The sequence below is a fragment of the Penicillium bovifimosum genome (genome assembly GCF_028826915.1).
Source record: "Penicillium bovifimosum strain IBT 22155 chromosome Unknown utg000005l_segment0_segment0, whole genome shotgun sequence".
NCBI classification, from domain to species: domain Eukaryota; kingdom Fungi; phylum Ascomycota; class Eurotiomycetes; order Eurotiales; family Aspergillaceae; genus Penicillium; species Penicillium bovifimosum.
In genome coordinates this window covers 3,751,802-3,772,287 of record NW_026622714.1, presented here as the reverse complement: position 1 = coordinate 3,772,287, position 20,486 = coordinate 3,751,802, and the positions used below count along the sequence as shown (strand labels likewise).

The 20,486-nt window shown below is 51.1% G+C and overlaps 10 protein-coding genes across 10 annotated transcripts; 4 read left to right on the top strand and 6 right to left on the bottom strand.

Annotated features, from left to right (window-relative positions):
• Positions 1 to 326: 326 nt before the first annotated feature.
• grc3 (uncharacterized protein) lies at positions 327 to 2,959 on the bottom strand (the record flags this gene model as incomplete). The annotated part of the gene is made up of 4 exons (XM_056667373.1): positions 327 to 1,913; positions 1,973 to 2,284; positions 2,336 to 2,859; positions 2,920 to 2,959. The coding sequence occupies 4 exons, from the start codon at positions 2,957 to 2,959 to the stop codon at positions 327 to 329; spliced, it is 2,463 nt and encodes an 820-aa protein (XP_056520969.1).
• Positions 2,960 to 3,293: 334 nt separating this feature from the next.
• N7515_006628 (DNA-directed RNA polymerase I subunit RPA34) lies at positions 3,294 to 4,306 on the top strand (the record flags this gene model as incomplete). The annotated part of the gene is made up of 2 exons (XM_056667372.1): positions 3,294 to 3,508; positions 3,583 to 4,306. 2 exons carry the CDS (start codon positions 3,294 to 3,296, stop codon positions 4,304 to 4,306), a joined length of 939 nt encoding a protein of 312 aa, XP_056520968.1.
• Positions 4,307 to 5,249: 943 nt separating this feature from the next.
• On the top strand, positions 5,250 to 9,447 carry atg26 (uncharacterized protein; the record flags this gene model as incomplete). Its single annotated transcript, XM_056667371.1, has 3 exons — positions 5,250 to 6,530; positions 6,580 to 9,117; positions 9,184 to 9,447. 3 exons carry the CDS (start codon positions 5,250 to 5,252, stop codon positions 9,445 to 9,447), a joined length of 4,083 nt encoding a protein of 1,360 aa, XP_056520967.1.
• Positions 9,448 to 10,044: 597 nt separating this feature from the next.
• N7515_006626 (tubulin-binding prefolding complex subunit PAC10) lies at positions 10,045 to 10,955 on the bottom strand (the record flags this gene model as incomplete). Its single annotated transcript, XM_056667370.1, has 4 exons — positions 10,045 to 10,152; positions 10,203 to 10,436; positions 10,568 to 10,808; positions 10,933 to 10,955. The coding sequence occupies 4 exons, from the start codon at positions 10,953 to 10,955 to the stop codon at positions 10,045 to 10,047; spliced, it is 606 nt and encodes a 201-aa protein (XP_056520966.1).
• Positions 10,956 to 11,130: 175 nt separating this feature from the next.
• Positions 11,131 to 12,019, top strand: N7515_006625 (TMEM199/VMA12 family protein; the record flags this gene model as incomplete). Its single annotated transcript, XM_056667369.1, has 2 exons — positions 11,131 to 11,388; positions 11,483 to 12,019. The coding sequence occupies 2 exons, from the start codon at positions 11,131 to 11,133 to the stop codon at positions 12,017 to 12,019; spliced, it is 795 nt and encodes a 264-aa protein (XP_056520965.1).
• A 292-nt stretch (positions 12,020 to 12,311) lies between these two features.
• On the bottom strand, positions 12,312 to 13,885 carry N7515_006624 (allantoinase alX; the record flags this gene model as incomplete). The annotated part of the gene is made up of 2 exons (XM_056667368.1): positions 12,312 to 13,334; positions 13,388 to 13,885. Coding segments are annotated over 2 exons (1,521 nt in total), but the record flags the coding sequence as incomplete, so codon positions are not given.
• A 644-nt stretch (positions 13,886 to 14,529) lies between these two features.
• N7515_006623 (uncharacterized protein) lies at positions 14,530 to 14,796 on the bottom strand (the record flags this gene model as incomplete). The annotated part of the gene is made up of 1 exon (XM_056667367.1): positions 14,530 to 14,796. The coding sequence occupies one exon, from the start codon at positions 14,794 to 14,796 to the stop codon at positions 14,530 to 14,532; it is 267 nt and encodes an 88-aa protein (XP_056520963.1).
• A 414-nt stretch (positions 14,797 to 15,210) lies between these two features.
• N7515_006622 (uncharacterized protein) lies at positions 15,211 to 16,742 on the bottom strand (the record flags this gene model as incomplete). Its single annotated transcript, XM_056667366.1, has 4 exons — positions 15,211 to 15,821; positions 15,876 to 16,418; positions 16,489 to 16,604; positions 16,672 to 16,742. The coding sequence occupies 4 exons, from the start codon at positions 16,740 to 16,742 to the stop codon at positions 15,211 to 15,213; spliced, it is 1,341 nt and encodes a 446-aa protein (XP_056520962.1).
• A 726-nt stretch (positions 16,743 to 17,468) lies between these two features.
• N7515_006621 (mitochondrial 37S ribosomal protein uS14m) lies at positions 17,469 to 18,029 on the bottom strand (the record flags this gene model as incomplete). Its single annotated transcript, XM_056667365.1, has 3 exons — positions 17,469 to 17,531; positions 17,616 to 17,787; positions 17,911 to 18,029. The coding sequence occupies 3 exons, from the start codon at positions 18,027 to 18,029 to the stop codon at positions 17,469 to 17,471; spliced, it is 354 nt and encodes a 117-aa protein (XP_056520961.1).
• Positions 18,030 to 19,429: 1,400 nt separating this feature from the next.
• On the top strand, positions 19,430 to 20,040 carry N7515_006620 (DASH complex subunit SPC19; the record flags this gene model as incomplete). The annotated part of the gene is made up of 2 exons (XM_056667364.1): positions 19,430 to 19,561; positions 19,639 to 20,040. The coding sequence occupies 2 exons, from the start codon at positions 19,430 to 19,432 to the stop codon at positions 20,038 to 20,040; spliced, it is 534 nt and encodes a 177-aa protein (XP_056520960.1).
• Positions 20,041 to 20,486: the final 446 nt, after the last annotated feature.

Here is a 20,486-nt window from a genome sequence, read left to right as displayed (position 1 = left end):
GAGATTGTATGCGACGGGGTATACCAATTGAAAAACAAGAGCCACCAAGTGTATGACAATGACTCCAAGGGAAGAAGAAATCTTTAGACTTCCCGATAAGAGAAGAAAAAAAAGTGGTACATGGGGAACATCCGCCATTCTGCCGCAATTGGCGTCTTCTTATTGGATATCAGTTGTTACCGCCCTAATGACTAATGAGGGGCAGGCCGCGGGTGATAAGCCCTCATTTAAGGTCCTAAAAAGCCCTAAAAACTACACAGTAGGTGTGACACTGCTGTGCATGCTATTATTGCAATGTGTTCCATATATATTTGACATGTGAGGGACTAATAATCTGCCTCGCTCTCACTGCCAGGATATGCCTTCTTCCTCAATTTCCATAGTGACTTATCTCGTCGCGCAGCAGCCTCCCGATGGACACGGCTGTTGTCCTCCACGACAGTCATCCAAGGCACATTGCTCGCCCGGCGGACTCTCTCTCGCAATAAGGCGAGTGTCCTATTATGTTCGGAAGAATCGAGCTCATGAGACTGCTCAATGCCGGAATCTCCAGTTTTCTTCGATCCAGATGTCGACTGCTGATAGCGCCGCTCTGCTGCACGAGCGGCGTAATATTCTTCACTGATAGCCCAGTTCGGGTTATCGATCTGGCCGCGGACCAGCACAATTCCGTGGCCTTTCTCGAGAGCACTTTGTAAGTGGGATGGGGGGATGGGGGTAGAGAGCTCGAGTTTGTGCGAAGTGGTGTCGATCGAGCGGACCAAAGCCAGGCCAAGACAGTTTGAAGCCTTGGGATCCAGTGGGGTGCAACTGCCAGATCCAAGGAAGAGGTAAGGGAGGTTCTCGGGTGTTCGGGCAATGCAATTCGTCATGGCAAGCTCAGCTGCAATGTCCGCGCCTGGGTTTGCTGTATCCATATCAATGTCTTCATGGTCTTCATGGTTCGATGTTTGTGATGTTGCCATTTCTCCCATGATGGCTTTGGAGGATTCCACCGTAACGACTCCTACGATGGAACCTTCAAGTGTTTCGTGCAGTAGATCGGGATCGATCTGGGAACCCATGACCATGATGCCCAGAATTCCTTGCCGTGCGCCAGCATAGTTCACAGTAAGGGGTCTTGTGCGAGAGAGAGGTGTATCCGACCAAAGTGAGGTAGTGAGGTCGGCTGGATGTGACATGTGGAAGTAGGACTGGATTTGCATCGCGCGTAATTGAGCGCTTGATCGGCTCACAAAATCAGTGGGCTGAGATGGCAGGATTGTCAAGGGAACTCGAGCTTCATTAGCTGCCCGGCCTAATGGGTCCACAACCTCTGTCGGGCCCTTCTCACTCATGTAGACCACATCCGAGAGACCGAGAGATCTAACCAACCAAGTTGCAACCTCTAACCCTTGTCCAAAGATCCACCCCGGGTAGTTGATGATCAGAGGACATTGAGGGTGCTTCTCCAGCAATAACCGGTATTGATCCATGAGATCCATGACGGCCAGCGCATAGTGATCAGGGTCTTCTTTCGGCGACGTTGCGCCGATGTGATGCGCCCGCACGATTTCCCCGCCTTGGGAATCGTCCAGTGACGGGTGAGTGAAAGGAGGACCGAAGAATGGTGAGCGCAAACGCGCAAGATAGACTTGACCCATAGGGGCGAACTCAGGCTGGCCCGGATCTAGATCCAGGAAAGCAACTCCGTCGGCATTGATATATCCATTTTCGGTCTCGGGTGTCGGACTGAGAACATGATTCAACAAGTAGCGACAAAATGTGGACTTTCCAGAAGCCTTAGGACCACAAATTAGGACACGTAGCCGACCTTCACGTTGCGAGAGTGCTTTCATCGAAGCACTCCATTTCTTATCGAGGTGGAGTGGTCGGAGATGTCTGTTTAAGGAATCATCTGCCGAAGTATACAACTGTGGAGTCAAATCAGCTTTAAGCTCGGCTTGGAATATAGCGTACTGTGATAACATACCACCGAGAAAGTCCGCTTCGATTCTTTGGCGACACCTTTCAGGGTAATCTTATCTGCAACGGTGTTATCGCCGGTCCAGATCTTTTGGTATAAAGGCGAAAGGTCACGAAGACGGGCAATGCCGCTGTTGCACGACTTAATTTCGACTTCTGCGTCACCGTCAACGCCAGCTACACATTTGATGACTGGCAAAGAGTGAGTAGAGGGGGCATAAACTCTGTGAAGTTGTGAGGATGGGTGCAATTTCGCGCCCATAAGACTGACAACACCCCTTTTGACCCAGAGATCATAATGGCCCAACAGTGCCAGATTCTACATCAAAGTCAGTATCCACGCCGAATAGCCGGAAATTACAATCCATACCGTGCGTTCCTTGATGCGAATGCAAAGGGTATTCTCATCACTATACACTATGTTGCTTTTGTTCAACCGAGCCTTCGATAATGGGAAATTCTGGAGCTCCGCTGGTGTTTCTGCAGGCGACTCATAGCCGTCTGGGTCACCCACAACCGACGCAACGTCGTCCTCATTCATCTCTTGGGCATCCTCAGCATGCTCTTGTCCAGACTCTTCGTTCTGTGCGCGCTCGGGGGTAACATCTAGCTCAGGCTCTGGTTCTGATTTTGGGGACCGGGTAGCTCCCACTGGGCGTTTGGCCATCATCACTGCAGCCAATGGCTCGTGTTTTTTCGTGGCCCTATTTCGCGCATCACGGCGATTCCCGTTTGTTTCAGTGGACTCGAAACCCTCAAGAGATGGTCGTGGTTTTTTTGAAGGCGGCTCAGCCTCAGGAACAACTTGCGGCACATCATTCGGTGCCTGCGCGCTCTGAGCTTGCTGCTGTCGAGCTCTGCGCGCGGCCAAAGCAGCGACAGCGCTAACGGGGCCTAGAGAAACATGTGTGTAAGCTTCACATTCGTGCCACGGAGCATAGACAGCAAACTTACCGGCAGGCTGTTGCTTTTCAGCCTTTCGCTTCTCCACCATGATAATGTACAACCGAAGTACACGAGCCTTGAACTTGCGCCAGGAAGAAAGATCGCAGTTTCGATAATGGCGATAAGCAAAAAATAGTTGGCGGGTGGTCCGTGCTCCCGCGGAGCAGAAAAAAAGATTGTTGAACTTGAACATTCTCACTCAACGTCGGACCAATCTATTTCTGCCAATTTAGCATTGCTGTGAGCTCGCATATATATTTCTTGCATCTCTCAGCTCACCCGTTGCAATCGACTTGTTGAACCTGACGTGTACTGGCATTGCGCATCCTCACGAAAGCAACTCTAATCGTGGTCGAGTTTCCTCGACACATTGAACAGCCGCCATGGCTTCATCCGATAGCGATAGCAGCTCGAGCAGATCGACCTCGCCCGAGCTTGTGACCGAGCAAGAAAAGAAAATGACAAAACTCGCCAAAGGGCAGCAACCAAGCGACGATGATACCTCCGACTCAGGTTCAGACTCTGGTTCAGAGACAGACTCGGATAGCGACTCCGATGATTCTAAAGAAATGAAACCTAGCACCAGTTCAGGCAACAAGTAAGAACTTTTCACACAATCAGTCACAAATACGACTAATACATGTCCAAAGGGTCGCAATCTCCGGTCCCCAGCCCTACAAACCCCCCCGCGGGATTCAAGTCTGCGAAGAAGCAGGCCCCGCCCTCCTCAAAAGCCCCCTCCCTTTTCTCCAATCTCAAAGGCAAACATATCCTCCACCTTACAGCGCCCGAATCTCTTCCTTTGTCCAAGGTCAAGGAGGTCTGCATGTCCAAGATCTTGCAAGGTGAACCGATCATCACCCACGATGGTGTGAACTACGGCATCCCAGCCGAGTCTTTTACCGAAGTCGATCCCTCTACAAAATCGCTACTCCTCTTCGATGAGAAGACACAAACATATTCCACGGCAGCCCACAACATCCCCAGCTACCACGTTCAGGAATTGATTGGTCTCCCAAGCGCATCGGAAACCACTGATGCCGTGGTTGCCGAGATGCGCAAATACGTCAAGCCCGCTAGACCCCAGCCGAAAAATTTGAAGATGCGCTTCCGACCGGTCGGAACCGCCAATGCTCCCCCTGAGACTCTAGGTTCTAGTTCGGAGTCAGAGGCAGAGGTGCCTTCCTTCAAGGTCCCTAAGGGAGAGGAACGGAAGAGAAAGCTTTCTCACGATGAAGCTGAGGGCGAAGCTCCCCAAGCGGCTGCGGTTCCTCGGAAGAAGTCAAAGAAGCACTCAGAAGAGAAAGGTGATGATGATGAGAAGAGCCGGAAGAAGTCCAAGAAGTCCCACAAGGACAAGGAGGAAAAGAAGCGGAAGAAGTCCGAAAAGGCATGATTTGGCGTTAGGTTCTTTGAAAATAGCTTTGTTTAACGACGTCCCCAATCCTATGTACAATTTACATTTCAAAAATCATGGACATGAACAAGTCTAGGCAACGTAATGCTGCCTAGTGGAGTATGGAATACAATAGCAAATCGCATCTATGATCGACGGTTACCCCATCAGGCTGAGGCCTAAATCCTTAGCCTTGTGACGATCTCAAAACAAGCCAGTGACATAGGTCAATCCCGATGGGAACTGTATAAGAAATGATAGTCTAGTTCAATATAAATGAAGCATGCAAATGCTTATGCTATCCTACCTATTCAAAGTCAGTCGTTTCCCAGCTTAACTTTAGAGTAACTTTAGATATGACCTGCATATTCTGCCTCAGGCATGTAGCTGACATAATGGCGATGTTGTCATTGGGGCCATCACATGCGGGTGCGGAGAGCCTCAGGTGATGTTTCGCTCTTTGTGCATTTCCCAGACTTTATGGATTGGAATAGATTTGGGACTTTTCCATTCCATTATAATCATTATTTCCATCTCTTTTAGATCATGGCGTTTTATTGATTTGGAGTGTGCATGGTTTGACAGGTTACAGCTCTATAAGATAACTGATATCCGAGCTTCAAAGCGCTTATCTAGGTATCGGCCTAGAACCTGGGACCCCGTGCGTTCACCCTCATCACGATCTGCCATAGGTAGTAATCGCCTGACCACTGGGCTAACATGACAACGTCACTTGCAGGTGGAGCTTGCTTGATGAGTCTTGGTCTCATTTCACTGGTCCATCCGATCTATCGTCCTATCAGTGCCGGGCTGTCACCTGCCTCGATATCCTGCCTGCCCGACCAGCTTGGTGATTCACCACGCCATACCTAGCGTCGTTCGATCTCGTCGTTAACCTATATTTTCCATCGATCGTATCGTATCGGTACCCCCAGATATAACTATGAGGCCATTAAGGGACGACGCCAAACGCCGGGCAGACCGGCAGTTGAGCGCAAGTATGAGGCCAACTTCGTCCAAACGTCCGTTTTCAGATCGCGTGCCAGATAAATTCAAAGATGGAGACGACGCCAACTTCGATTTCTTAGCTCCGCCGCAAGGCATGGGTTCACGAGATGGCAACGTGCACTACATGCAGCAGTCCCTCTTCTCTATGATTGCCGCAGTTGGATCCAAGTCGGATTTCCACACCCGCTTTGAGGAATCCAGTGACAGTGATGGAGATGCGGAGGAGCGGGCACAACCCTTGACACATAGTGGGAAATCATCGTCTGCTTTGCCGCCGGTAGCATCGTCAGACTTTCGCCAGGAAAGCGAGGTATCGAAATCAAAACCATTTGCTCTAGAGGAAAGAGGCCGTCGCCATCAAAGGGCAAGATCAGACAATAAGCTTTTACGGAGAGTATCCCGGCTTGATTTGGAAGGCGAGCCGGATCAAGGACCAACGCAAAGTGGTGGGACCCTTACGGCTCCCTTGAGGCGAACCCGCAGTGCGACACCACGAGCAGCCCCCGTTCTCAGTCGCATGGTTGAAGCGCAGACTAACTTTGACATGGCGTCTGCCAAAGGACCCTTGCTACCCGACTCAGACAAAGCTATGGAAGGCCGACCGCAGTCCTCCGCATCCGCTCTTTCTACACGACTGATGAAGATGTTCGGCTTTGAGAAGCCTGAAAAGGTGTTGGTCGAGTACGCTTGCTCTCTGCTCCAAAGCATGCTACTTCAAGGCTACATGTATGTGACGGAAGGCCACATATGTTTCTATGCCTACCTTCCAAAGAAGTCCAATGTGGCAATAAAGTCGGGGTATCTGGCCAAACGCGGTCGCAAGAACCCTAAGTATCATCGATATTGGTTCACTTTAAAGGGTGATGTCCTATCATACTACCCAGATCCCTCCAACCTGTACTTTCCCAGTGGCCATGTCGATCTTCGCTACGGAATCTGTGCGTCCCTTGCCGGCAAAGACAGTGATGCGAAAGACTTCGAGGTCACTACTGATCAGCGCACCTATCACTTCAGAGCGGATAGCGCAGCCAGTGCTAAGGAATGGGTGAAGGCTCTTCAGAAAGTTATATTCCGCACGCACAATGAAGGGGACAGCGTCAAAGTATCGTTCCGAATAGAGAACGTCATCGATATGGAGCAAAGTCCAATGGCCGACTTTGCGGAGACATTCAAGATTCGAGTTCTCGATAACGGGGAAACATATGCAATTGATGAGGTACGCCGTGGCACGAATGTTTACTAGTTCATTGCTAATCGCTCTATAGTACTTCTTCTCATTCTTCGACTCAGGCCAAGATGCCTTCAACTATATCAAAAGCTTGGTCAATGCTACTTCCCCTACCACTGCGGCAAAAGAGCCACAAGATGAAACTGGCATCAAACGACTTCCTAGATCAACTACGCATAAGAGACAGTCAGTCAGCAGTGTTAGAGTTCCCGACCAGACACAAGATAGCTCACCACGCAAGCGAAGCCTCAGTGTCGAAAATGAAAACCAAGACTCGGCAGACTCGTTTGCGGAACAAGGCACTGGATCATCGCCTATCATACAATCGATGACAGACACTACTGAGTCTGCAAGTCAAATACTGAACCGAAGCGATGTGTTTCAAGCACCCACTATGCACACACTGCAAAGACACCCATCGGATGTGGGAAGAGCCACTCGACCACATTCTGAGGATACGACTCCATCTGCGTCTGCACAGCTGGAGCTGGGCGCAGCAACAGCATCTCCACCAAGAACACTAGGCCGCGACCAATCCGACTCGATGAGATCTTCAAGACCAAACTCGATAACCAATCTGAACGAGCTTGTCAAAGCTGGCGCATATCCCCTTCAACGCGCTGCAGGTTTTGCAGAGTACCTGAAGAGTCGCTCCAAGCAGATGAGTTCCTTACTAGCAACGGAGTCAATGGGGTACATAGAAAAGGTCTCTGGCATGTGGATCGGTGGACAGAAGCATTACGGAGAGCGGGAAGGTCCATTGCGAGATGATCAGAGCGCTGATCCAGAGGACACCGAGGGCGAATTCAATTACGGGGATCGCTTCCGTGCACACTTTGCTCTTCCGTCTACTGAGCGACTTCGGGCGACATATTATGCCTACTTGCATCGTGTGCTCCCACTTTACGGGAAGATCTACATAAGCCAGAGGAAATTATGCTTCCGCAGCTTGATTCCTGGCACTCGAACCAAAATGATCTTACCGTTCAAAGATATCGAGAATGTCGAGAAGGAGAAAGGCTTCCGTTTTGGATACCATGGGCTTGTTGTCATCATCCGTGGCCATGAAGAACTTTTCTTCGAGTTCAATGCTTCAGGATCTCGAGACGACTGTGCAGTCACGTTGCACCAGAATCTAGAGTCTGTGAAATATCTGGTGGAATCTGGGTTACTGGCAGAAGAGGAAACAGATGAGGTTGAGGCAGCGAAGGCCGAACACCGCATGCTTCAGGAAGCGAGGATTGACAGCCCCGAAGGAAACGAGGTACCTCCCACTTTTACTGAAGACTCAACAGACTCAACAGAAATTCATCCATTCTTTGACGACCCTCGCGCTTCAATCATCAACTTCAAACCCGCCGAGTCACTAAGAATCACGTGTTTGACCATCGGCTCCCGGGGCGATGTACAGCCGTATATCGCGCTTTGCAAGGGACTGCTAGCTGAGGGCCACAAACCGAAGATTGCGACCCATGCGGAGTTCGAACCCTGGATCAGAAGCCACGGAATCGGCTTTGCCCCCGTCGATGGTGATCCTGCCGAGCTCATGCGAATCTGCGTCGAAAACGGGATGTTCACATATTCCTTCCTCAGGGAAGCCTCGTCGAAATTTAGAGGCTGGATCGATGATCTTTTGTCGTCGGCTTGGGTCGGCTGTCAAGGTAGTGACCTTCTTATTGAATCGCCCAGCGCCATGGCCGGGATTCACATTGCGGAAGCCTTACGCATACCTTACTTCCGCGGATTCACCATGCCATGGACAAGAACGCGTGCGTATCCTCACGCTTTCGCCGTGCCGGAGAATCGAATGGGCGGGGCGTACAACTACATAACGTACGTGATGTTTGACAACATCTTCTGGAAAGCCATTGCAGGACAAGTCAACCGCTGGCGAAACAGCGAGCTGGGATTGAAGGCTACTACCCTGGACAAAATGCAGCAAAACAAAGTCCCGTTCCTGTATAACTATTCCCCCTCCGTCGTACCCCCGCCTCTCGACTACCCAGATTGGATCCGGATCACCGGCTACTGGTTCTTGAACGAGGGCACAGACTGGTCTCCACCGACTGAGCTATCAAACTTTATTGCGCAAGCCCGAGAAGATGGCAAGAAGCTTGTGTACATCGGATTCGGGTCCATTGTGGTCTCTGATCCGTCTGCCCTCACACGCACGGTCATCGAATCAGTCCTGAAAGCCGATGTCCGTTGTATTCTTTCAAAGGGATGGTCGGATAGACTGGGTGACCCAGCCAGCACGAAAGCCGAAATCCCCCTTCCACCAGAAATCCACCAGATCCAATCCGCACCACACGACTGGCTGTTCTCCCAGATCGATGCAGCAGCCCACCACGGCGGAGCAGGCACCACCGGCGCGAGTCTCCGAGCCGGCGTCCCAACCATCGTCAAGCCATTCTTCGGCGATCAGTTCTTCTTCGGCTCACGAGTCGAGGACCTGGGTGTCGGCATTTGCCTGAAGAAACTCAACGTCAGCGTCTTCTCGCGGGCTCTCTGGGAGGCGACGCATAGCGAACGCATGATTGTCAAAGCACGGGATCTGGGCGTTCAGATCCGCAATGTGAGTCATCCCAAGTCCAACCCGAAATCTCAGAGAGTGAGTACTGATTCGAATATCTCTATTTAGGAAGACGGCGTGGCCACAGCAATTCAGGCTCTGTACCGCGATTTGGAATACGCAAAGACTTTGGCTAGACAAAAGTCTCTAGCCTCGTCTACACCGTTCTCTCCTACGCCTATGGCAAAGGCCTCGCCCGATGGAGGTGACGATGACCTTGATGATATCGAAGAATGGACATTCATCGGCGATGAAACCGGCATTGATATCTCTAAGCGCATGCGTGAGCGAGCTGCTTCGGATGCTGACAGGCTGGGTGCTGATATGTTCTAATGTTTATTTCCCCAGTTTTTTACTTTCTTCCCCATGGTTTTGTGGGATTGGCATTTGAGTAATTCCGAGATGAAGCGCAATGCTGAGGGCCTTGCTATCAAGCCCACTACTCTACCACTGCCTTCCGAGTTTACTATCAATACTGTACAGATTTGCAGTTTCGAGAGTCAAGGCGAAGATAGCCTGCTCTCTTTTGCTTGCTTTTGTTTTTCACGACTCATGACATGTGTTTTATTGCTGTATCCTGTTTCGTTCTATATGCCCATATAATTGCGTACCGAGTTTTCCCTGGCGTGGACTTTCTATTTGATTCGTCGCTTCTTTGAGGGTGCTCAGGCTCAGGCTCACTGAGTAGTCAACACGGACTCTAATCAGTGATCATATTCAGTTCAGTCACATGCAAACTGACAGGAGACGAGCGCCAGGCATTAAGGCTTGTTATGCCACCAGGCCTCAGAGCCTACGCTCCTAATATCTACTCTCTCGTCTCTGATATCAAATGTGTTCCAAGACCGATACAATCCTATTTCTGGATCCGATTGAATTCCATACAGGAGACCAATTCTAATAGACCTACCTCAACCAATGACTCTATCTTCAACCACCACTCCTCTTCTTATCCTCATCTTCCTTCCCCTCTCCCTTCTCTTTCCTTCTTTGCACAACATCCCAATTATAAACGCGCGCCGTAGCAACCTCCAGCGTCTGTGATACGTATTAGTAAATCCCAACCGTCTGAGGACCGCAAAACAAACCGTAATCTGTTCCCTCAAAAACTCCAAATCCTCCTCACAATTCCGCAAACTCGACTCCGCAGCATTGAGCTTATCATCCAGCATCGTCTCCGCCTCGTCGAGCGGATACGCTAGCATTACATTCGCGCCGAGCCAGAGGTAGACTTCTTCCGCGTCGGCGGGGGAGATGGATGCGCGGGCATAAAGGGTGTCGTTTAGTTCGAAATTTGTTTCGAGGTCTGCGGTTGGATTTGACTGAATGAAACTGTGTCAGTTTGTGTGTACCAGGCATAATCTCCCGCCCGTGGGGTTGTGCTTCTTTATTTTCGCATCGATCCCGTACCCCCGCTGGTATATATAGGGGTATATAGGGGGTTAGATCTTACCTCCTTCCGCATCTGCAAGAACCGAACCATCTCCAACGTCTTCCTGATATCGGGGATCTTCTCGCGCAGTCCCTGTCCGCGGCGCTGGGTGTTCACCTCCATGAACTGGTACTTTGAGATCATTTCTTGGAAGTTCCGGAGAGTAGGCTCGACCTCGTCGCGGGAGGAGACGTAGTCGCTGACATTATCGATGAAGGGGGCGACGGGGATTCCGCGCGGGTTGGTTTGTGTTGATACCGTGCTGGTGGGAGTTAGTTTTTGATTGGGTGGGGGGGGGGGGGGGGGGGGGGTGGGATTGGGAGATTGGGAAGAGTGTGAATAGTACAGAAACGATGTACTGCTTGAATTGAATCAGAAAGACTTACCTCTTAGCTTTTGAGTCCGCCATTGTTGGGAGGAGGGAAGTGGGAAGAGAGAAGATGACGATGTGGGGTTGAGCTTAACTGTTTTTTTGGGGTTCCGCTTTATCTCTCCTCGACTCTACTCCATAACCCGCGAGCGTCCAACGTTCTAAACCCACGGCACGAACTGGATTGTGGGAGGGAAATTGATCATTGTCTGCCATGGTCCAACTCATCGCTACAGAGCGCATCATCGACGCGCTAGAAGCTATCCCGCTTCAGCAGCGCGAAGAGCTAGACCTACCTGCCACGTTGGAAATCCAAGGTCCCATATCCCACGAGCAATTGATTCGACTCGCCAGCCACCTTCAACAAAACCCAGCACTATCTAAAGACACAAGCCACACTCCAACCGTCCTCGGCTCCCTCCTCTGCGGGACGAAAGTCTACGTCCCTCCGCCACCAAAGAAGCCAGAGCCGGTACGTTCACTTCCCTGCCCTGCCTTACATCACGATTCTCCCTCCCCATTTAGATACATATCTGAATCCAAAGAGCACAAGCTAACATAAACAGACACCCGAATACCTCGCCTCCAAAGCCCGTCTCCTCGCCTTAACAGAACAAGAATCCTACAACCGCCTCCTAAACCCCACCTACCAGCCAAACATCCATGACGCCTACGCCACACAAGCCAGCGGACTGGAAGAAGATACGCTGACGATATCACTGGTTACGAGTATATTCATCTCGGTGCTGGTTTCCGGGTTTAGTGTTTATGCGGCGTTGACGCGGTTCCCGGCGCCGGCGATGATGGCCAGCGAGGCGGTGAAGGTTTTGTTGGGGCTTTTTGCGGGTGTGGGGGTTGCGGTTGCGGAGTCGTTTTTGTATTGGAGTTATCTGGGGAAGGTTGAGAGGGCGAGGAATAAGGAGAGGAGGGTTAGGGAGAGGAAGGTTGTTATTGGGCCTGTTGGGGAGAGTGAGGAGGGTGGGGATGGTGATGGGGTGGAGGTTGGTGGTGTGGAAAAGGAGGAGATTTGGGGGAAGGGGGTTAATGGGGGGGTTAGGAGGAGGGTTAGGGAGAAGTGGGAGAAGGGGAGGGATGTTGATTAGGTATGTCTTCTATGCACTTTTGTATTTGTATGCTACGACTTGATGATCATTACTGCCTTGTTCGAGAAAAGAGAAAGATTTTATGCAAATGCTTTTGTATTCTATGCCTCAAAGCTACAAGGCAATGTCATTAATCTAACGGGTATGGATGCTGTGCGATCAGTCATTAGTGCTCATCAGAGGGTACGGTCTTTTAAGATCGAAATGCAGGACAGGAATAGGAAAGGGAGCTCGCACTGCCAGGCGTCAACTCATCCCAAGCGTGGACAGAAGAGGAAAAGACAGAAGAATCTCAAACCCGCTTCTCGAGAAGCAATTTGCCATGAGGGGATTCATCCTCAAAGCCCTTTTCACGGCTGAAAATCCGCTCACCACGCAACCAGGTCTCGCGCACCATACCGCGCAGGGTCCGGCCCTGGTAAGGGGAGCACTTATTGCGGAAGAGCATGGTGCTGGGCTCGACAGTCCACTCAGCCGAGTCATCGAAGACACAGATATCAGCATCGAAGCCAACAACCAGATCACCCTTCTGCGACTGCAGACCAACCTGGGCCGCAGTGTTGACACAGCATAGGCGAACGATGTCCTGAAGGGCATTCTTGGTGTTCTCATCTTCCGGTGAAGATGTCAGACCCTTGCGACGGCTGAGATCTGTCCAGAGAATAGGCAGACCCAGTCCGACAGAGGAGATACCTCCCCACGCAGAGAAGAAGTTGCCAGGCTCCTCGTCCTTGGGGCCGGCGCAGGCGCCGGGGATATCAGCGGGAAGAATCTTCAAATTCGGTGTGCAGGGGGAGTGGTCGGAGACGACGGTCTTGATCACGCCGTCGCCGGTGTGCTTCTCCAGCTCTTCCCAGAGACCATCTTGGTTCAGCTTTGAGCGGATAGGCGGGCAGCACTTGTGGCGGGTGTCGCCGTCGCGAACTTCCTCGGCCGCCAGGGAGAGGTAGTGGAAGCAGGTCTCGGCTGTGATCTTGACGCCGTTGGCGCGGGCTTCCCGCAGCAACGGGATAGCTTCCATCGCTGAAAGGTGGACGATGTGCAGAGGCAGGTTAGGAGCCAGATGAGCTAAGGACAGGATGCTTTCGATGGCAGTGGTCTCGAATGACGACGGTCTGGAGGCCAGGAATGTAGCATACGCCTCAAGGGGACCAGCCGGGGCAGCAGGTGCATCAGAGGTCTGGACTTCGTCACCGACAGAAGCGGTGATGGGAGGCACCATCTCGGCGTGGAACATGAGGGTTGTTGGCTCATCGGCCAGCTCGGCCATGGCCTTCTTGATATCTTCTGTTCCAACAGCAGGGAATTCATCGACCTATCCAGCAAGTCAATACAAATGGCGCACTTCACATGGTATTCTTCACTTACACCACTGTCAATAAGGAAACCCTTGAAACCACGGACACCCTCCTGGACAAGAGCCTTCAGCTCTCCTGCATTACCAGGGATGATACCGCCATAGAAGCCAACATCAACCCAGCACTTGCCCTGGGCAGCCTGGATCTTCTCTTTCAGACCGTTTACGGTGGTGGTAGGCGGGATAGCATTCAAAGGCATATCAATCACGGTAGTGACACCGCCAAAGGCAGCGGCCTGGGTGCCGGTGTAGAAGCCCTCCCATTCAGTGCGGCCGGGCTCGTTCAGGTGAACGTGCGCATCGACCAGACCGGGCAGCAGAACATGAGGCGAGTAGTCGGTATACGGAGTGTCGGCGGGGAACTCCGAAGCTGGAATCACGGAATCGAAAACAGCTGTAATCTTGCCCGTTCTCCGTGAGATAACTACCGTGGCAGAGGTCAAACGGCCAGAGATAACGGCGCGGGATGAAGCTACCACGGCAATGGGGGGAGGTTGGTTGTCGCCATACTATATACAAACAGTCTAGGACTCGAGGTAAAGAAAAGACCGAAGTAGACAAAAGCTGTTCAGATAAGTATAAACAGCAAAGACTGGAAAGATAAGGAGGGGGAGGGGGAAGGCAATCGATGCAAGATAAGGGTGTCTGGGGCATATAAATAACGCCTCCTCCGAGAAAAAGGTCTCGGGGGGGGAACGGCCCCTCTGTTGGGGTAGCAGAATCACATTTTTTCTTTCTTTTCATGAGCAGGGAGTCAGGGACCCAGTCCACAGTCCCACTGCCGAGTCAACGTGGAGTACGATCAACGATGCGATTACTCGATGGACGGGTGGCGCACCGCGCAACTGATCCAGACAGTCCGGACCGTCACGAATGCCCTCGCCATTACCGTAAGCAGGGGGCGATAAGAGATGTACTGTGGTACCTTCGCAATATGTCTCTTCACTGTCTTCAGAGATTTAGAGTATCTCTGTTGCCACGTTTAGCCACGTTGAACCGCGTTGAACCATGGAACTGCAAAAGCAAAAGATGCGGCCACCCATCGGCCACCTCCGATGGCAACCTGCGAACTTCCGTTATCCTTATCAGCTGTTACTCGATCAAAACTCCCCGGCTTATTGACATCTGCACTTTTACCTAATTTTGCCCTAATTCAGCCGGGCTCGTGACCGTTCATTTGGCTTCTCTTCGGACTCCGCCATGAAGTCAGTTTCCATCGAGTAATCGCATCGGAATCCTCCATATTCTGATAATCTGATGAGAGATTTTCACTGAATTGAAGTGATCGTAGGTTGAAGAAGACAGGTTTGAACTTGCGGGGGATCGACTCCCTTATTTCGTAACCTCCGTCATTATCCATGTCCAACTTCCAGGGATCTTTCCCATACTCGTGCTCGGACTTCCCGCGCCACTGGTCCATGATCAACAATCGAACCCACCTCATAGATGCTTAATCGAACCGTCGAATATTAATTGGGTGGAGAATGGTTCAAGTGTGACTTCCCCTACAATATGTAGTTATGTACACGCAGAAAAGTCAGTCTCATACAGCTGGCAATGTATCGGTTGTCACTCCAGTGCACACTCCAACTTCGCCAACTTCGTATATACCTCGTATCCTACGTGTGCCTACGCCGCGAAAGGTAAATGCAAGCAAATCGAAGTGGTATCCATAAATTGGAGCCCTGAAAGAATAGACCGAAAACCCATCTCTTTATCATAGGTAGTTGTCTTGGTATGCAGTTAGCCGCCTTGAAAATCAACTCCGTGCTCTGGTTTCCATTCAAAAGAGAACACTAAATTTTAGGTCCCAGTGCAAAAGCACCGAGGCGCCTCACATAACAGGGCCACCATCAGACTCCGTTCGGGCTTCGGCCTTGTCACTGACTTCTGTCGCCTCGTCAATTGCCACCGCAGCCTCATCGCCATTGGCCTGATCGACCTCGGAAAGACGCGAGACAATGTCAATGACATCCGCAGTGAGCCACGCGGCAGTCATGTACTCAGAGAAGCGCTCAATGACGAGACGGTCATCGACCTCGAATCTTTTGACCAAGGAAGGACGAGTGTCGGTTGGTTTAGGGATTGCACCAACGTGTCCTCGGCTCGACTTGGACTCACTACCTGGAACCACGCTGGAAGCCTCTCTCGCCAGTGGACACTGGTTCATGATCTTCATCCAGCTGCAGATGTGACCTAAGCCACGAGTGATCATACAGGAAGACTTCCTGTCTTCACCACAGGAGTAGGTGTTGCAACCATAGATATCACGAAAATCCACAAGTGTTCCGATAGGCGAATCGGAGAGGATCCAGGCACGGCAACGAGTCTGGAAAAAATGAGCAAAGGACTTCGAGTCAGTAGCTTCACCCATGTCAAGGTCGTTGCTCAAAGCTTCGGGGTTGACAAGGGCCATGCAAGAAACGTGAGGTGCCCAGATGTTCCCTAGGGAACTGTCAGTCATAAATAACTAATCATCGTATTCAGCCAAATACTCACAGCGCTTAGCCAGGTAGCTCATAGCAGCAGTCCCACCTTCAGACATGCCAAGGACATCAATCTTGGCCCCAACTGGAAGATGGGGCATCAAAATGTCCTCGAAAATGTAGCGGACATGTGCATTGAGGGACTTATTGTTAGCGACTATGTTGCTAGAATTTGCCGGACGCTGGTTCTCGACAATATAAGACTGAGCCCTGTTATTAAAACTGGCCGAGGTCATTGCAACATCGCTCCCATTATGCCAGACGTGCTGGCCCGCGTTTGCCAGGATGAGAGCTGTTGTCGCTGAGTCTTTCTGCCCGTGAAGAATGGCTTTTGCGAGGCCAACAGCGGATCCAAAATCGAGCCCATCATCGCATATATCACGGAACGAGAAGACGCCAAGGTCTTCAATGACCTCGCCGAAGTAGACAACAACCCTACTGGCAGTGTTAAAGTTGCGCGACCCGATGATGGGAGCATTCGGGCCGCTACTAGGGAGCTTCACGACATCCATGTTGAGCCCGGCAAGTCGTTGAATGACGAGTTTTCTGAGGCTCCCTGTAATGATGTTAGTAATGATTCATTTTCGATGCGAACCAGCGAGGAAACTGGACGTCGGTCAACTGACCGTGCAACGCCTCAATGTGCACCCTGTTCACGCGATCATTGCGGTCGATCTTGTAGCGAGGGCCCTGATCGGGAGCGACAATATAGCGGACTTTATCATCTTTAGTGAGGAAGAACCTATGTGGACAGATGGTTGTGAGACCCTGAAAGCCATGTTGTCATTTCAGATCCATGAGAGACTTACCCGAGCTTCTCTAAATCATCAGGATAAACCGGATCCTTTGGGAGAAGATCCTCAGTGAAGCAAAGCACCATGATGAAGGATCAAATCAGTATGATAGGTTGAGATGAAAATAAGCAATAGCCACGAAGGATCCACGAAGCACGAGCGAGGAAGATGAAGGCAAAGAAGGATGAAAGAGAAGATGGTTGAAGAAGAGAAGAAGTGAAGAAGAGAAGAAGACGAGAGAAGATGGAGAGAATGAAAGAAGGTTTATAGGTAAGGCCCAGAAGAGGAAGGAGCAAGTGAAGACAAGACCAAATCAGGAAGACACCAGCCTTGACCATGTGACCACAGCAGCAAGAAATGAGATCCTTCAGCCTATGCAATAGCCTGCAATGAAAACGCACCGCTGAGATGATTTGATAGAACATGCAGCTGAATAGTGAGAGATCCCGATTCAAATAGATTGTTCAACACCTGACGATCATGGCACCTACTCAACATTGAAGGACACACAATTCATATTAACATCTGTTCGCAGCCAATATCCTCTCAGGACTGCCAACAAAACAATCTCCTGATCTCACACGTAGCAAACGAGGACCAAAGCCAGCCCAATGCCTAGACCTGTCAACAAACCAAAGTCCGCAATAGGACACCATCGAAAAACCAGAATGACAAAGAAGAATGGTATTTCTCTTGCAAATGAGGATGTATACTGTACATGCTTCCACCCAATGGAAGGAAAGAGGAAAACGCCGTGCAAACCAACCGAAGCTCTAGATACCAAGAAGAGCGCCGGAGTAAAATCCCGCAAACTACCAACTGGCCTTCCGGACACCGGGCAATTCACCAGCCAAAGCCTGCATACGGAATTGGAACTATAGGAGAAGAACATAGGTCAGCAACTGTCCAACGAAAACCCTCTAGGCAAGATCTAGCCTCTCGCCAAGCTTTCCACTCACTCTGTTGATCCTAAAATCACGGAACACACTGCGAGCAGTTCCTGAAGCCACACAGCGGTTCTTGATCTGTGTCGGGCGAGTGTAGGCGTGCATCTGCGCCAATTGGAGCTGGGCCTGCGCGCGGACTCGGCCGGACAGAGAGGTGTTGCGGACCATGTAGCGAAGAGCTTGTCTGTGGCGCAGAGCGCAGAGTCAGCAATTGTACTTCAATTCACAGTCTCTTCTCCCCAGTAATCGGGTATATGCTTATGCGTCGTGGGTCAGGGCCAGATGGAGCAGAGGGTGATATTCATACCGTTCGGCTTCGGTCTGCTCAAAGGCCATGCGCTTGTTGTTGTCCCGGATCAAGCGAGTGTTGACGAAGCCAGAGAGATCAAGCTTCTTGGGGCGGAAGAGCCCTGCCATTTTCGTCATTTTCGCGTTGATTTGGGGGGTTAGCGCGGAGTTTGAGGTCGTGAAATGATGTTCGGCGAAGGCGGAGTTGGTGAAAACTGGGGGCCTGATTGGGTTTAGCGTACTTCGGACATTTGGCAGCACTCAAAATTCTACTTACTACTGGACAGTCCTTTTAGATGAGCATAACTGTTACAATTAGAACTCAAGTTTCATGCGCCAAATGAGGATTTGAATTTGACGCCTTATGCGGTCGCAAGTGGCAAAAAGACCACCTCTGAGTGAGACGGCGCCTCGACTACGCGGGATGTGAAGTATAGCACATAGCCCATGCAACTTCCAACTCCACATAAACTACACATGTTGCAGGATACTCGGCGCAGAAAGGTCCATATGCTCTGATAGAGGGCAGATCGCCTGTCCTGGATAGAGACTACGAGTAAAGCAAGGCACCAAATGGTACTGGTACAGTTTGTGAATTGATCCAAGCCACCCCATTGAGGTGGGTATAATCTATGTGCTTGGAGAGGGCCAAACTGCCCGCAGAGTAATCACAAAAAAATGCATGCTGGCCGTCGCTGACGACCTAGCCTATCTCTGTCCACCCACACATAGCGACGGTTCGTCCCGCTCTTCTCCGACGGACGAGTGGAATCTCAAAATGCATTCATTGTCGACCCAATTTAGTGGTCAGCCTTGCCGGGGGCCTTGGCATTGGGGTTGCGAGGGTCGTTCTTGTACTCGGCGGCTGTACAGATGTGACAGTTAGCGGGACATGTCCGCAGACGCTCTTCGGGATCTCGTTTCGGGGTATCGGGTATCTTGTTGTCGCAAAAGACCGCGAAACTCGCCGATAATTTCATGTAGAGCTGCGCGGGAGAAACTCACTGTTGGACAGAGCATTCTGCAGGGAGTTGACGCCGTAGAGCACAATAAGGCCTGGAGAGGAAAATCGTCAGAGTAGTGTTCCACCAACAATGGCTTCGGGGGTGCGGTATTCCGAATCGGCAATTCGTTGGGTCCGTAGATATCAGGGAAGTTTGGAATGCAGAGTATATGCGTACCAGCAGCGAAGAAGGGAGTCAGAGGCTTGGCTGTAAGTGAACGGATGCGTCAGTCGTGGGTCCTTATATCGGGTTCGCACAAGTCGTAACCGGTGTCCAAAGAACACATACCCATAGCGCCGGGGAACTTCTTTCCGAGGAGAGACATTGTGACAGGTGAATCGAATGTGGATTGGATTCAGGGTTCGGGGGAGATGGTGAGGCAGGAGGACGGAAGAGGAGAAGTGAGGTTTGGGAGGTTTGCCCGGTTCCGAAGTCCCGCCGCCTTAAAGGCGGTGTCATGCTGCTTTTACCGCCCGATCTATCCCGACCGTAAACAATCATCAAACGACTCCAGGTTTCTTCAAATCACCCACCATGGCTGGTTCATTGTCTGCATCAGTGACATCGCTACAGTCGTCTCTCCAGATACTGGACAATTCCATAACCACCCTCGATTCGGGCGTGAACGATCTCCCGCGGCTATGTAAAGTCCTTCAAACAACCAGAGTATGTTCAACCAGCATGCCACTGTGCCACTGCCCCAAAGACGAGAAGTGTGAAGCTGACCAAGTATCCCACAATAGCACTTTGAGCTCCTCCCCGAGCCAACATTGCGCGAAGCACAACAATCCCTCCTTGACGAAATTACCCCTAGCATCACCCACCTCCTCACGCTATCATCAAACCACGTTGAAAAGCTGGCGCGCCGCGAGCAAGGCCTCAAGGCGAAATGTGAGCTGCAAGAAGGCCGACTAACATCCACCCCGGAGAGCCGATCCTCGGCTACACGCAATCAACCAACGAGCAGCTCTCTGCGGGGTCGCATGGCGGGGTCTGGCGCTGCCTCCAGTAATGCGGCATCCAAGGCAGCGGAGCTGAGAAGACTCTTGCAGAAGAAAGAACGACTCAAGTTTGCGGTCGATCGATTGGAATTACAAAGTACGCAGAAGCAAAGGCAGTTGCGGAAGAGTATGGCCGCGCAGTGAATGGGCCAAGGCCACTTTGCGAGAAAGAATATCTGCTACGATGAAACCCACTATTGTCTTCAAGGACTTTAAGCTGCAACGAGTCAATTTTGCGGGGCTTTTTCTATGACACCTTTGACCGGGCATGCTTCTTGCCAACTCAACGGTGATAAAAGCTACCAAGCCTGAAGCCGGTGACTGCGATCCCAAGAACTTCTATGCTGCCCAGGACGGAGCAGTTGAAAGAACCACGCCCAGGGCTCTCTCTCAGAACAGCATCAGATGGATACAGGCCGTTTGCGTGCGTGGAGAAGTCCCGCTCGGGGCCATGAAAGACCAAGGTCCATCACGACGGACCAAGGGATATTCAACAGCCTGTATCAACTGTCCAAGCGGGTGAAAGGATGAGGCTCAGCCACGACTTAGATACTGAAATATTCATGAATACAATTCATATCAGATCAAAC